Source organism: Rutilus rutilus (genome assembly GCF_951802725.1).
Source record: "Rutilus rutilus genome assembly, chromosome: 5".
In the NCBI taxonomy this organism is placed as follows: domain Eukaryota; kingdom Metazoa; phylum Chordata; class Actinopteri; order Cypriniformes; family Leuciscidae; genus Rutilus; species Rutilus rutilus.
In genome coordinates, this window is record NC_140213.1 from 15,245,508 (window position 1) to 15,260,160 (window position 14,653).

The 14,653-nt window shown below is 41.1% G+C and overlaps 1 protein-coding gene across 1 annotated transcript in view; it reads left to right on the forward strand.

Annotated features, from left to right (window-relative positions):
- Nucleotides 1-5,111: 5,111 nt before the first annotated feature.
- Nucleotides 5,112-14,653, forward strand: part of LOC311290901 (rho guanine nucleotide exchange factor 26-like) — a 164,275-nt gene continuing 154,733 nt past the window's right edge. Inside the window, exons 1-3 of the mRNA XM_084409646.1 lie at nt 5,112-5,320; nt 5,894-7,100; nt 8,532-8,583. Of these exons, the coding sequence (XP_084265772.1) occupies nt 5,928-7,100; nt 8,532-8,583 (1,225 nt within the window). The 5' untranslated portion in view covers nt 5,112-5,320; nt 5,894-5,927. The remainder of the gene's footprint in view (nt 5,321-5,893; nt 7,101-8,531; nt 8,584-14,653) is intronic.

Sequence of the window (14,653 nt, forward strand, 5' to 3'; positions counted from 1 at the left end):
CGGTTTCTGTCGTGTGTTTGTGTTTGTCTGGACAGTTCAGAGATGTGTGTTCAAACGCTCAAGTTTTATTCCGTTTTCAGAATCAAATGGCTAGAATTTATTCACACCTCTAATGTTACGGATTCGTTTCCATGGTGCTGTCAAGTACTACTCGCAGTCTGTGAGGTAAACTAAAGGCTATTGGTTATTTGAAAAGGGGGAGGAGTCTAAATATGTCAATAGGCTTGTTTGAGATGAGCAAAATCTGCGCAGAATCGATCACCGGTGATCAGCGCGAGATGCATGCCGGTTAGAAATGTGTCCGAGTGCGGTCCGCCTTGCTCTGATGTCATGCTGACGTATGTCAAAAATCTCTCGCGAGCGCAAGGCGCACCTGTCGGATTCTGCAGTCGAGCGCAGTTGCTCTCCACCGACTGCGCTGATCAAAAGCATGATGGGAAACGACTTGCTGACGACACAGCTTAATGTTCATTGGTTTAAACAACCGTGATGTATTGTTCTCTTTTAAAATGTTTGATTTTAAAACTCTGATATCATGTTTTATGTATATGTGAATATTCCCAAACTATCTAACAGTGCGATCTCTATGGATTATGCAATGTATTTTTTATAAAAAATAAATAAAATAAAAAACATGTCTGTATTAAAGAAAAAAAGACTGATAAACATGTATTTGGAATGGAATTAAATAAGTAGGCTACTTTGGGTGTCTTGTTCATTATATTTATTTTCATATAAAAGCAACAGAACTTAAATTCCATCCAGTTTATTAGCAACACTGTGCACGAGCGTGAATCCCGCGAATCCCGCGATATCCATCTTTGATCTCACAGCTGTCAGATCCACTGCGAGAGAGAACTGTCCGGCTTGCCTGCGCTTTTTTCACTCCTCCCCTCACTGCAGCCGCCTACTCTCGCCTACATTTCAGGCGAGGCGAGGCGCATCTCAAACAAGCCTATTATGTCCTGTCTTAGCTTCCTGTTTCAGTGGAAATTACGCCAACACATCATACAAAGCTGCGCGTTTCAAGACACTTCAGTGGGCCACTTCAGTATATTTGGGTATATTTGGAATAGTTCCACTTTAGCACAAACAAGTATATTAAATACAACTTTAGTTGAACTTCAGCACTACTTTTGGACAACTAAACTGCATTTAGTACAAAATTAGTTGTTCCAATTTAGCAGACTTTAAGTATAATTTATAGTGTGGCATAAATACACTAAGTTATAGGCTACTTAATAAATTGTGCTTAAGTATACAATTTTTTCACTAGGGATTTCCACTAGTAAAAATGTTAATTCTTGATATCAACAATGATGTCATTACTCGCAGAAATACAAATTCTTGTATCACGTATCATGTGAAGATCGGGCACACTCAGAATCATTTAGTAGCGCAGAAATGTATTGTAAACTCTGTTCTGTGATTTATCAAAAAATAAAATAAAATAAAATAAAAAATAATAGCTTAGAAACTGAAAAGTTCTAGCATATATTTCTTAGTAACTAAAACCCACAGCACTATTAGTAGAGAGACGCTGCCAGGTGCAATTCATACACACTCAGAGCCGGATTAAATAAATGGACTACACTAGGCAGGCTGCATTTTTTTGGGCCCCCCCCCACACACACACACAACCCCCCCCCCCCCCCCCCCCCCCCCCGCATACATTTCAAGATTTGTGTGATAAACCCCAGATTCCCTCAAAACTTTTTTTTTTTTTTTTTTAAATATTCACAGCTTAAAAGTTTTATGTCTTCCAGGTCTACAGATATTATGTACATATGTATAATGTGTCATTAATTGAGGAAATAATTGGAAAAAGAGGTGAAAAGGGCCAATTGTCAAAATATTATAATTTAAAGAGTCTGCTGTAGACAAATTAAACGCATGGAGGAAAGACATTCAAGAAGAAATAGAGGAATTTGAATGAACTGAAGCATGTTTAATGGCGCAAAAACAAATCATTGGATTGTTACATGCCAGAAGAGCCATTGCTTTGAACTGGAAGAGCATGGAAGCACCTTCTATAAAACAATGGGTTCCTGCTGCAAAATGATATTGGGCTCACTTCTGGCTGGCTGCTGTTTTTCCATGATCAGCTCGTCCTTCTGTGACGGCGCTGATGTTGACGTTGACGGCGCGGGCGCTGCCGCATTTCCCGCTTCGGGCCGTGTCTCTGGGCCTGGCTCGGACTCTGCTGACTCGAGCAGGTTCACAGCTGTCGGACGGCTGCCCGACAGAAACTTCTGTAAAGCCCCCCGCTGTCTCTTCTTTTGTTCCTCTTCATTTTTTCTCTTTTTACGCTTTGCCGCACCCGAAAGCATCTTCTTGAATGTTAGCCTAGTCAAAAACACACCTGCCTTCTAGCTTAGTTGTCCCGCTCTGACCGCCGCTGACGTGACGTGACGTAGCCTACCCTCATACTTAACTGGCTGGCGCCTCTATACAGTCATGGGCTGGCGTTAATGTGACGTAATGTAACTTAACAGTCTATGGTTAAGATAAACATCGTCACTATTTTTAGTTAATTAATAAATATTGAAATAAATTGTAGATGGGACATTTGTAAAAAAATTTTTTTTTTTTTTTTTGTCTGGGCCCCATCCCGCCAATCGGGCCCTAGGCACGTGCCTAGTTTGCCTTTGCGTTAATCCGGCTCTGTACACACTCTCTCACACTAATGCATTCATAAATGTAATCTTTACTGTGCTTCTTTATCTATAAAGTTATAATTCTTACAGAAATCTCCAAAAAAACTGATAAAAATAAGCTGTTATGTATAGGAGCGCTGTGTCATATGCCATAGCTGTGTAAGGCAACCCACTTTCGAGTCTCAGCTCAAGGTTCAGGCTTATTTGTTCATCAATGACGTCAAAACGGCTTGCCATAGCCTACTAGTATAGCCAGGGGTATTTAATGCTAAAATGGTTTGCCATAGGAGCAGGTAAAATTCAGATATCTGAAAATATCATTTTGAATAGTCAAAATTAAATTAGATATCTCTAATTACATTGCGTATGAATGACGCGTCAATTGAAGATAGCCTACTATGACGTCAGACAGTCAAAACAGTTATCTCTAATCAGATTTTTCTAGCCCAATTAGCCTTCTGAGACCTGAGAGTTTGCCTGGTGTGCATTTTATAATTGTTCTTGCTATTTGGGATAAGTAGGACCTAATAAGTATAATAACTAAAATTTGTTTTTGTACAGGAAGTAGTTTTTGCAGAAAATTATATCCTCATGTGAGGACAGTGGGTCTATGATTTACCATATGATGTCCTCATATGAGGACATAGTACTAGCAATCAAAAAACAAACTTAAATGGTTGTAATTCAAGAATGCTTTGAAATATAGACATATGGTTGGTCTCGTTTTTAAGAAGACATTTGCCAGATTATTGTAGAAGTGAAATAAATTATGAAAGTGAAAAAAGTTATATAAGTTTGAGTTCATGAAAATATAGAATGTAAAAATATAATTATTTATATTTTATATAAAATATATATATTATAAAATATATTTTACTCTAAAACTGCTAGAAAATTAAAGCCAAACATCTAAACAAGTTGTGTTCCAAATTTTAGGTTGATATCTCAAAAAATGAGCTTTCAGTAAGATTTTATTTGGGCGCAGTACCAAACTTTTTCACTAGATGGACAGCCAGCTTCCTTACTGACCATATAAGGGCGTCTCCATTTTCATATGTTTTGAGTGATCTGAACCATGTCTTTCCATAATTTCATACAATTTATGAAGTATACATCCTATTCAGAAATAGTATGGGTGTTTTGGCAGTATTTGATTTGATTTCAACCTCTAATAAACATAAAAAGAGCACATATGTGCGTTATAGCTCGCTGCCGCAGAATCCATAATATTTTTCTTTGTATTCTAAACATTTTCAGACCTTTTTTTCTCATAACATTTAATCGGTGTTATCTTTTGAACTCTTGGCATGAAAACAAACTGAGGTTTCTACCAATCTTTCATGATTTTTCATGTTTATTTCTATTTCAAAATAAAGGCCTAAACATGCCTAATGAATATGAAATATTATTGTTGCAAATTGATAAATTACTGCTTTTCTGTAATTTATTTAAAAAAAAAACAGCCACCAAATATGAAAACAAGAGATTGTAAGCTTTCAAATGATATATAGTTTGTCAATATTACTTTAGGTTTTTACTAAGATATTATTGTTCTAAATATATATGGGCAATATATACCTGTGGGACGGTGACAGTTAAGGGGATAACGTAATATAGTCCCAATGTCCTCAAACGAGTGCTTCACATTTACTGATGTCCTAGAGTGCTACTATTACTAAAATATGTCAAATTTTAATCCCCATATGATGATAGAGACAGTATTGTACATAAATACATTTGTTTCATTCATGTAATTTGAATAGATTTTTTTACCTGGGTCATTTTTCTTTCGGGAACTGGTGTCGAAGATTTAGGGTTAGGGTTAGGGTCATTTTCTTCTCACTGACATTGGTGTAATGTTGTGATATCACCACAAGATGGTGTGGGCAGTGTCCCTAAATGTGGCCAACATGTCTAAGATTTACAAATTTGACTATCATTGTGTCAAGAGGCAAAAATGGAATGTCCTCATATGAGGTCGCAGGGACTCAGGAGGTTAGAATTACAGATATTTCTAATTATTATTTTGACTAGTAAAATTATAATTATGACTCGTCAAAATAGGTTATTAACTATCCAAAATATATTTATGGATAGTCAAACCATGTCGATCCGCCTGCCATACACCCTAAATCTTTGAAAACATTGCAAAAACAGCCAAACACCACATGATGGCGCTACGTATTCACTGTTATGCACGACGCCACATCAGATGATCTCTGTATTTGATCACCAAATACTACACAAAATTAGTTTATTAAAATAGTAGAAACTAAAATGAATTTTAGTTTAATAAGATTTCCGGTTACCATTTATTTCCCCTCGATCAGAGTTCACTGAGCGTATAGGTTGAGGCCAACAATATTGGGACACTCACACTAGTTAAATCATCGAGCACATGACGTCACGTGACCTGGGAACTCTTGTGCCCTCCCTGCCCAACCTTGACTTACTGCATTACTACAGTCTCAATCTAACAACACACACGACTGCAAAAGCGCAAAGCACCTTGTGACGACAAATAAACAACGCAGACTTTCTGGAGTTTAGAGCACATTCATTTTTGTATTTCTCGAGGGAAAAACGGCCACAATGGAATTATAGTTCATACGGGCTGAAAAACAGTAGTAGAAAGCAGGGTTATAGTTAATCTTCACACAGAGGTATGCATGCATTTCTTTTCTATAAATCTTGTAAAGGTTTTGCGCGAGGAATGTGTGTTGTTTTTGTGCGCTAGAGCTATTAACAAGCGCGATGAATCGTACAGAGGATGACAGGAATTGATACTCTGATACTTACAAAATGTATAAATCCATTACAAGACTCAGAAGTAGTTAAACATTGTTGAAATACCTGTAAATGTATAATCGTGGATTTGAGCCGCACATCCTCGCGCACAATTCAAAGGGATATTTCACCAAAAAGTTTTCTCCAAACTCTATGACTGTATTTCTTCTGTGAAACACGAAAAGAAATGTTAGATCGAATTTAAAGATCAGTTACGATTCATCTTTTCCCAATACAAAAGTGAATGGTGACTAAGACTGTAAAATATAATTTTGTTCCTTTTAAGTACTATTCATAAAGGTTTGGAACGATTATGAGAGTTAGTAATGCATGTTTATTTTTCATTTATTTATTTGAGTGAACCATCTCTTTTGGTTGCCATTATTAAACGATCAACTTGCAGGGCACAGTTCAACTTCCACTCATGCAACTTTGCCCTCTCTCTTTAGGTTCAGACGGAGGTCAGAATGATTGCTGAGTGATATGAGTGGACTCATTATGGATCTTGGCAACGAAGTGGATCTCTCCAACAACAGTATCATTCCTCTCTGGAAAAGACGCAGCGAAAATGACAAGAAGCACAAGCCCAGACCTCATAGTTACCAAATAGATGGAGTTCTTATGACAGACTTTCCTGTGGATGATAAGTGTATGTTCACTCTCACCCAGCCGGCTGAGAAGATCAGCACCACTGCGTCAAACACTACAGTGCTGAAACACACTCTCAACAAACCCACTAGGAAGACAAGGGTGGTCCGGAGCATTAGTATTGGATATTTGTCTAACGGCAGGTTTTCTCTGTCAAACATTACTAAATCGGATGATAAGAGTGCAGACGCTATTTCTTCCCCTAAAACACCTTTGTTGCCCACCAAAAATGCGAATGGAGGACTCAGTGTTTGGCATGACATAACAGAGCCACTCAAACGTCTCTCCAGTCAGTTCACCCTCACCTCTCAAAGGGATCAAATTGTTTTTGGGGATGCTTCTTCACCTCCAGACACAGTTTCACCAAAACCTATCACCTCAAACATATCACCTCAAAATTCCACGCCTTCACGCCAATCACATGATGTTCCTGGATCTCCCATCGGCTACCGCAGCTCCCCACTTCACAGTTCCACCTCCAGCATCCCCTCTATGTCCTCCAACCTTAGCCTTCCCTCAGACCCCCCAACACCCTGCAGCCCTTCCCCTACTGAAAGGCCGGGGGGCATCCTGTTGCAGCGGCAGAGTTCAGGGTCATCTCAGGGCTCGGAGGGCAAGCAGCCCCCTTCCCCAATAATACTGAGCACCCACAGTCCTGCAGCGCATAAGATGGGCACCCAGCAGATCATCCCCAGGGGTCTGGTCTCCGACACACGCTTCAGCAAGCACACTCAAAAGTTTATGGAAACAGGAAAAAGTGCCTTCCGACCGCGAAGCATGTTTGAGACTTCTTCTTTCTCCACCAGTAAGGATGATGAGCTGGATGGAGATGAGAATGGAGGACTACTGACAAGAGGCCAGCGCTCCAAATCATATCGCCGGGCAATGGGCAGTGGTGTAGATATAGAAGTTCCATCATTAGACCCAAAGGCCAAACGTCTGTCCCAGCCTGTGCTGGAAGGAGTCGCTGAAGAGAGACAGTCTAACCTGAGTCCATCCAAGAGCAAAGTGAGTTGAACACTAAATATTGTAAAAATTACATTACTTCTTATGTTGTGGTCATAATGTGAATGCATCCCGGAACTTTTGGAAATCCTAATCTGTGTACTGTTTTATAATTATTAAGGAATTGTTTTTCACTGCTCAATGAAGGAGAGAGTGTGTATATGTATATACAGTAGAGATGCGTGGATCAACTCTAACTTCACACAAATCCGCTGTTAAAAATGAATCATCCACCACCCACCCGAACCTATGATTTTATCTGATTTAGATATCCGCACCGGATCGTCACAGTTTCACAAGTTCACACTTACAAATAATCAGATAGAGTAAAGAGTATGCGTATTTGCCGTGCTGTCCACGGGGAGGGCTCCGAGCTCGAAATTTGTCCTGAACCCAGAGTACTCCCCCTGTACCCCTGGCTAGGATAGTAACCAGTCGAGTGAGGAGTCGGGGTGGTGGAGGGATGCAAAAAACTGTTGAGGAACATAGGTGAGTCGGCTATGGATATACTGTATAGGCCTCCTCTCGTGCTGATTGGATAGGCAATTTGAACGTGTTCCTCCCGAACTTTGTTAATAAAACATCAAGTGTTATATGGTAACATATTACATTTAAAAAATTGATTTTAGTGTTTCTTTTTTTAATTAATTTAGACTAAATAGTGTATATGCTGCATTTCTACCTAAACTGCATTTCGTTGCCTTGTACCTGTACTTGTGTAATGACAATAAAGTTGAATCTAATCTAATCTAATCTAATAATTTTAATATTGGCCATTTACCATTTTTAATATTGATGTACTGTGTGTGTATTTGTATTTGTGTATATTTCGGACCGTGACCACTGCCCTCAAATTAACCTTGTCAGGCAGCACTATATAACGGCAAAGGTCATAATATTTATCAAAGAGGTCAAAGATTGATTGTGACAGTAAACTTCCATTACTTAATTTCATCCTTCAGAATGTTTGGGCATTGTGAACAACAATGACAGCATACTGTGATAGTGGACCTAACAGCCCAATACAACCATCAGTTCATTCCTTTTATGAAGACAGAATGATGGGAAAGAGTCAGAGCAGGTGGCCACATGCTCCCATGTGAATTCAGATTCATTCTGCATCTCATGCCCATTGCATGTTTATTGGCTTGTCCACGTAATTGCATTTGCAAACATTTTCTTTTTAAGTAAAGAGCAATGTTTGAATATTGGCTAGTTATGTGAGTGTAGTATTCTAGGGGTGCCAATTATTGTGGTCAACATGTATTCGAGAAAAACGTTTGTTTAATAATGTGATTTCCCCCCTACTTTCACTTGTTTTATTTAAATGAAAGGTTAGATTTTTAAAAAAAAATTATGAAAGATCAAAAGGATAAATAATGTCAAAATCTCAATTGTCAAGCACAACTAATCAATCACTTGTGCTTTTTGCAGAATGTGGAGCAGAAGAAAGGCCTCCCAACCCAGCGGACGTTTGACAGTGAGGGTAAGCATTGGAGCATCCTCCAGACCTTTCTGTGTGCTACATAGAGCACACTCAACAGAGACTAGGTGAACTCTACTTCATTTGATATGCATGATCATGCATGAAATGTTTTTATCTATGATAGGTACTTTAATCAGGGCTCTACATTGCAACCATTTCACAAGTGTGAGTGACCTGATCAAAATAGAGTTGTCTAATACAATCGGAATAAAACTCCTAAAATGCATCTCTACTTCACATCCATTACATTTTGCAAATGCTGCCACTTTCCATGTGTGGTGGATACACTTCAGAGATTGAACATTGTGTTTTTTTGTGTATTTAGGTTTACAAGATGAAACAGGTTAACATGAGCTGCTGTTGTTTCTTAGCAGCCTGTCAAATTAAATTTAAATAAAGCAGGGCCAGAAAATAATGGGACTTGGAGCAAAAATGCCCCCAAAATTCAAGATATGGTGTATGCAATATCACACAAGCAGGAGTGCTGTTTTCCCCAAATGCAAATGTGTGATATTAACCTTGCACATGCTCATACTTGTAATCTTATGCATTGTTCAGTCATAGCAGATAACAGTAATTTACTGGTTATGTTACAACTTTGCATATTGGAAAATTGTACACACTGTATTTCTAAAAGGGGCTATTGACAAAGGCAGTGACTTGCTGCCACCTATTAGCTGTATTAGTTTCATAATTAAAGTATTATTTCATTTTTTTTTAAATCATTGCATATTTCTATATTCAAAATGTTATATTTAAAGCTGCAGTATGTAACTTTTTTTAGGTAAAAAAACAAAACAAAAATCCTTTATTGAGCAAGTATATAAGACATCAGTGTTAAAAGCAGTCTCCCTATCGTAGCCCGATTTGCAACATTAAGCTTAAAACAATTATTTATCATTTGTGCTGTCGTTCCGGTTTTGTGGGAAATGTTAGTTTGAGGTCATTTGTTTTTGCGTTGTTACATCACGTCCGTAAACAGAAATAAGACCTGGGTACTATATAGCATGTGCTGAGGAGGCAGTTGCTAGAATTTAAACTCGTCATCTAGAATCTAGATGGCTGCTTTTAATCTAAAAAGGTCTAAATGGCATCCATCTTTGACATCTGGCGAATCACCTGTCAAAACTAAGAAACCTTGAAGTCAAAAAGGAAAGTTGTTGTTTTCAGTTTACATTGTTTACGGCATTTCTCATTCATTTCTGTGGTATCTGAAAAGAGTGATTGACTGTCGCACAACTCTGAACAAGATTCAATGAAGTCAAGGCTGTAATGTGATTGGTTATGAAGGCACACTGAAAAATCTTGTGAGTATTCACTCAGATTGCTAGTTCAGGTTTGGCTGAAGGCTACAGGTTGTCCGGTCAGAACAATTATGTCTCACTCAGGTTATATTCCAAATCGTTGTTTTATTAAAGGTGCATAGATGTGTGGTTCTGTGAATACAAAATACAGATATGAATATGGATATAATCATAAGACACAAGAACAATATGAATAAAGCTTATTTGGTAAATTACTGACGAATAAAGGTAGAATATAACACAACACAATCTCTATGATGAAATACTTGAATAAGTGGGAATGGATGTGTGTGCGCTAATGCTGTGCGCGAGCTGTGCACGAGCTGTGCATGCGAGCATGGCTACTGCTGCATTTGCGGTCAAACCGAGATGTAAACAACTATGAGCGCATGCGCGCGACTTGAGATATAACGTGCATTGGTGTTTATAAGGAATAAATATAACTAATACTGACAAGGAGTGACATAAATTTACATGGAATGGCAGTAATGTCACAGCAGCCGAATATAATTAAGTAAACAACATTAAATGTAAACACGGATACAGTTGAGTTCGTTGAGACTGTTCAGTAATTATGTGATTACTTACAGTGTGATGCACGCACACGCACAGTCTATAAAACTTCTCCGATTTGGGCTAATACACTATATTCCACTCTACAAACTATACTATACAATATTCAGCCGATCTCCTTTTCCCGTTATCATCCGTCAACTTCCTTCTCCGTCACTTCGCGAACTCTGGTGGAAAGTTTTGGAATAGTCCATTTCTCACTAAATGGCAGGGGTGACTGGGAGAGTCCATGTGCCAAAGGGGAACACTTTCTACAGCCGCCCCCAAATTCACAGTGTGGATTTGCCAACTTTAAGTGTCTTTGCTACATTAAATTTGAAGCTAGTCAGGAAGAGAGGGCAGACAAATGATCTTGGCTACAGGTCGGGTGTAGGTTTTGCCGTTAACTTGTATTTCTGCAGATCTGACTCTCTTGTCCAACCCAGGAAAGACCTGAACAATTCTCCCTACAGGCCAAAGAGCGCGGGGCAGTTGTTGGTCCACAATCATGACTATGTCCCCGACCTGCAGGTCAGCTTCTTCAGTCTTCCATTTTTGTCTGATCTGAAGGTTGGGTAGGTAGTGTCGAATAAAGTGCTTCCAAAAGTGATCAGCCAAGAGCTGGCTATGTCTCCATCTCTTTCGGCTCAGGAGTTCAGAGTCTTGGTATACCACCTGCGGTAATGAGGCATCTCGCCGCCCCATCAACAAGATGTTAGGAGTTACTGGATCTGGATCCGCAACGTCCGAAGAGGTGTAGCCAATGGGTTTGGAGTTGAGAATTCCTTCTATTTCTATGAAGACAGTTCTCAGCACTTCTTCTGTAACTGTTTGGCTGCCAATGGTGACGTGAAGTGCAGCCTTTAAGGAACGGATTTCTCTCTCCCAACATCCACCGAAATGGGGTGAACTGGGTGGATTAAATATGAATCTTATTTGTTGGCTGGCGAGTTGGGCTTGAAGCTCAGGATGAAGGGCGATGAATGACTCTTTCAGTTCCCTTTCTCCTCCTTTAAAGTTGGTGCCTTGGTCTGACAGAAGCTCAAAGGGTTTACCACGTCTGGAGATGAATCGTCGTAAAGCCATCAAGAAGGAATCTGTGTTGATGCTGGTGAGTATGTCAATGTGGACTGAACGAGAAGTCATGCATTTGAAGATGATTCCCCATCTTTTTTCATTCCTGCGTCCCACCTTTATAGTGTAAGGTCCAAAGCAATCCACACCTGTTGAGTAGAAGACAGGTTGATGGATCCTCAATCTGGCAGGTGGGAGGTCCGCCATTCTTGGTGGATGTGGTTGTCCCCGCCATCTCTGACACTCTGCACATTGTCGTTGGTGGTTTCTGACTGCAGCCCGTCCCCGTATCACCCAGTATTTCCTGCGAAGTTCAGCAAACACCCTATCTGGTCCTGGGTGATGTAGTCGATCATCATAGTCCTTGATTACCAGTTTGGTAGACGGATGAGAGGAGTCGAGGACAATAGGGTGTATCGTATCTTCCTCTAGCTGGCCGATTTGACGGAGACGACCGCCAACGCGTATGAGTTGGGTGTTCTCATCAAATTCTGGAGCTAAGCACAGCAAGCGACTATTTTTTGGTAAGGATTTACCTGCTCTTAGGAAGAACAGTTCATCTGGAAATGAGTCAGTTTGGCTCTGACGAAGTACTGCAAGTTCTGCCTCTTTGTGGTCATCTGCTGTTGGGATATCAGTGGCCGCCCCGTTGACATACTGGATGTAAGCCTTCAGTAGCTCTGAAAGCGTATGGTATTTCTGTGGATCGGGAGGAGGTGGAGTGGAGATTGACAGACCAATGAAAATCGGCTTTCTCAGTTCACTGTCCTGATCAATGGTCTTAAGTGGTGGCATCTCTGGCCAATGGTCAATTGTCTGTCTGAGGAATTTTGGCCCCTTATTCCATCTGCTTTCCTGGCCTATGTCACAGAGCAGTTTTCCCTTTGTGATGTCATCTGCGGGGTTCTCCTTTGATGGCACGTATCTCCAGTTACCAGACTCTGTGAGTTCTTGGATTTCTGCCACTCTAGTGCCTACGAAAACTTTAAAACAACATGATTGTGACAGCAGCCAGGTAAGGACAGTTGTGGAGTCAGACCACAGAATAACACTATGGATGGGCAAAGTTAGCTCTGCCTTCAGAACTTTTGCGAGTTGTGCACCTGTGAGTGCTGCACATAACTCCAGCCGTGGAATGGTCTGCTGCTTTTTCGGGGCTACCCGAGATCTACCTGTTACAAAGGCAACTTCCACTCTACCTTCAGGATTTTCAGTTCGTAAGTAGGCCACAGAACCGTAGGCTCGCTCTGAAGCGTCGCAGAAAATGTGGATCTGCCTCATGCTGGTAGGCTGATCCAGTTCTTTACTGCAGTAAGACCTCGGCAAAACAATGTGCCGTAAACCATCCAGCTCACTCTCCCATGCTTTCCACAAATTCAACAGGTTCTCAGGCAGACGGGGATCATCCCATTCTCTTTTCTTGTCCCATAACTGCTGTACGATCACCTTGGCCCGTGTTGTGAATGGCACAATATAACCTATGGGGTCATACTGTCTAGCGAGGATATGGTAAATGCTCCGCATAGTTGGAAGTGGGTGGTCTGTCTGCCGCTGCTTATAGGAGAGAGTGTCTGATGAGCAATTCCAGTGTAACCCAAGAGTTGACTCTTGTGCATCTTGATGACCTTCGCTAAGCCACTGGATGCTGCTTTGAGATCGAGCATCAGCTGGCAGATGGCTGATGACTGATGGATCATTGCTCGCCCACTGTCTCAGGTCAAAGCCTCCGGAACTTAAGAGGCTGCGGAGTCTGTCTACAAGACCTTTCGCTCTCTCACTTGAGGTGAAGCTCTGAAGGCAGTGGTCAACATAAAATGATTTCTCTACTGAGAACTGTGTGTCTTCAGACTCACTGTGATCCAGAACGTGCTTCTGTAACGCGTATGTTGCACAGCAAGGACTGCACGTTGTTCCGAATGGAAGTACTTGCCATTCATACACGTCTGGTGCCTTGTCTCTCTGAAGATTTCTCCAAATGAATCTCAGTAGTGGTTTGTCCTCCGGCAAAAGGCGTACTTGGTGGAACATCCCACGAATGTCACTACTAATGGCAATGGAATGTTCTCGGAATCGCAGAAGAACTGACAGAAGAGAAGGACTGAGTGTTGGACCAGGGAGTAAGTACTCGTTCAGGTTGTAGCCTTGGTAAGTAAACGAACAGTTGAAGACAACCCTTTTCTTCCCATTATGCTCCACCAAATGATGTGGAATGTACCAGCTCTCGTTGGCACAGTCCACCTGCTTAGGAGTGAGTTTCGTGATGTAGCCAGCTTGTTGTAACCTGACTATCTCCTCTTGGTAGGCCGCTGCTTGTTCGGGATTCTTGTTCAGATGATTCTCTATTCCCCTTAATTGTGGCAGGACAGCTTCTTTGGGTGCATATAGACATGGCATACCTTTGGCACGTAGAAGAGGGGTTGCATAGCGCTGGATTCTGTTAACATCCACTCTCACGGTTTTGTCCTGGAGAAGTTGGATGGACTCTTTGTCTTGTCTAGACCTTGTCAGTACCTTTTCATTTCGATATGGAAGAATGTCCATTTTCCACAGTTTCTCCACATTCGCATAAAGGTCGTTACTGGGCTGTAAGCTGGTGAAAAGACATTGCTGTGGGGAAAGACTGCTGGCTAGTTCTTGTGCTGGGCCCTGTAGTGTCCATCCTAGGCGTGTTCTCACAGCAGCAGGGCCACCAGGTGGACCCAGTCTGACTGGTTCTATGGGTGTGATGAGATGAGGGCAGTCAGAACCGATAAGAACTACTGGTTTCACTTTGTGAAGGTGCTGTAGTGGCAGGCCTGCAAGGTGCTTGTACTTCTTCTGGAGTACCTTGACGGGATGCGTGTGCTCTGCTAAACCCAGGCTGCTGGCTGTAAATGCACTCCGTATCCTGAAAGCCTTACGAGGGTTAGCCACTGAAGACACAGTGAAGGTCACAGCCGCTCCGTGAATGGTCTGTGTATCTTGCCTGACTGTACGGAGAACCAAGTCCTCTGGCTGTCCCTTCAGATTCAACTTCTGCACAGCTTCATGTAAGATGATGGTCCGCTCTGACCCATCATCGAGAATTGCATATGCCTCCATGGATTTGTTGCCATTTCGGAGCAGAACTTTAGCCACCATCAGCAGAATTTTATTGTCAC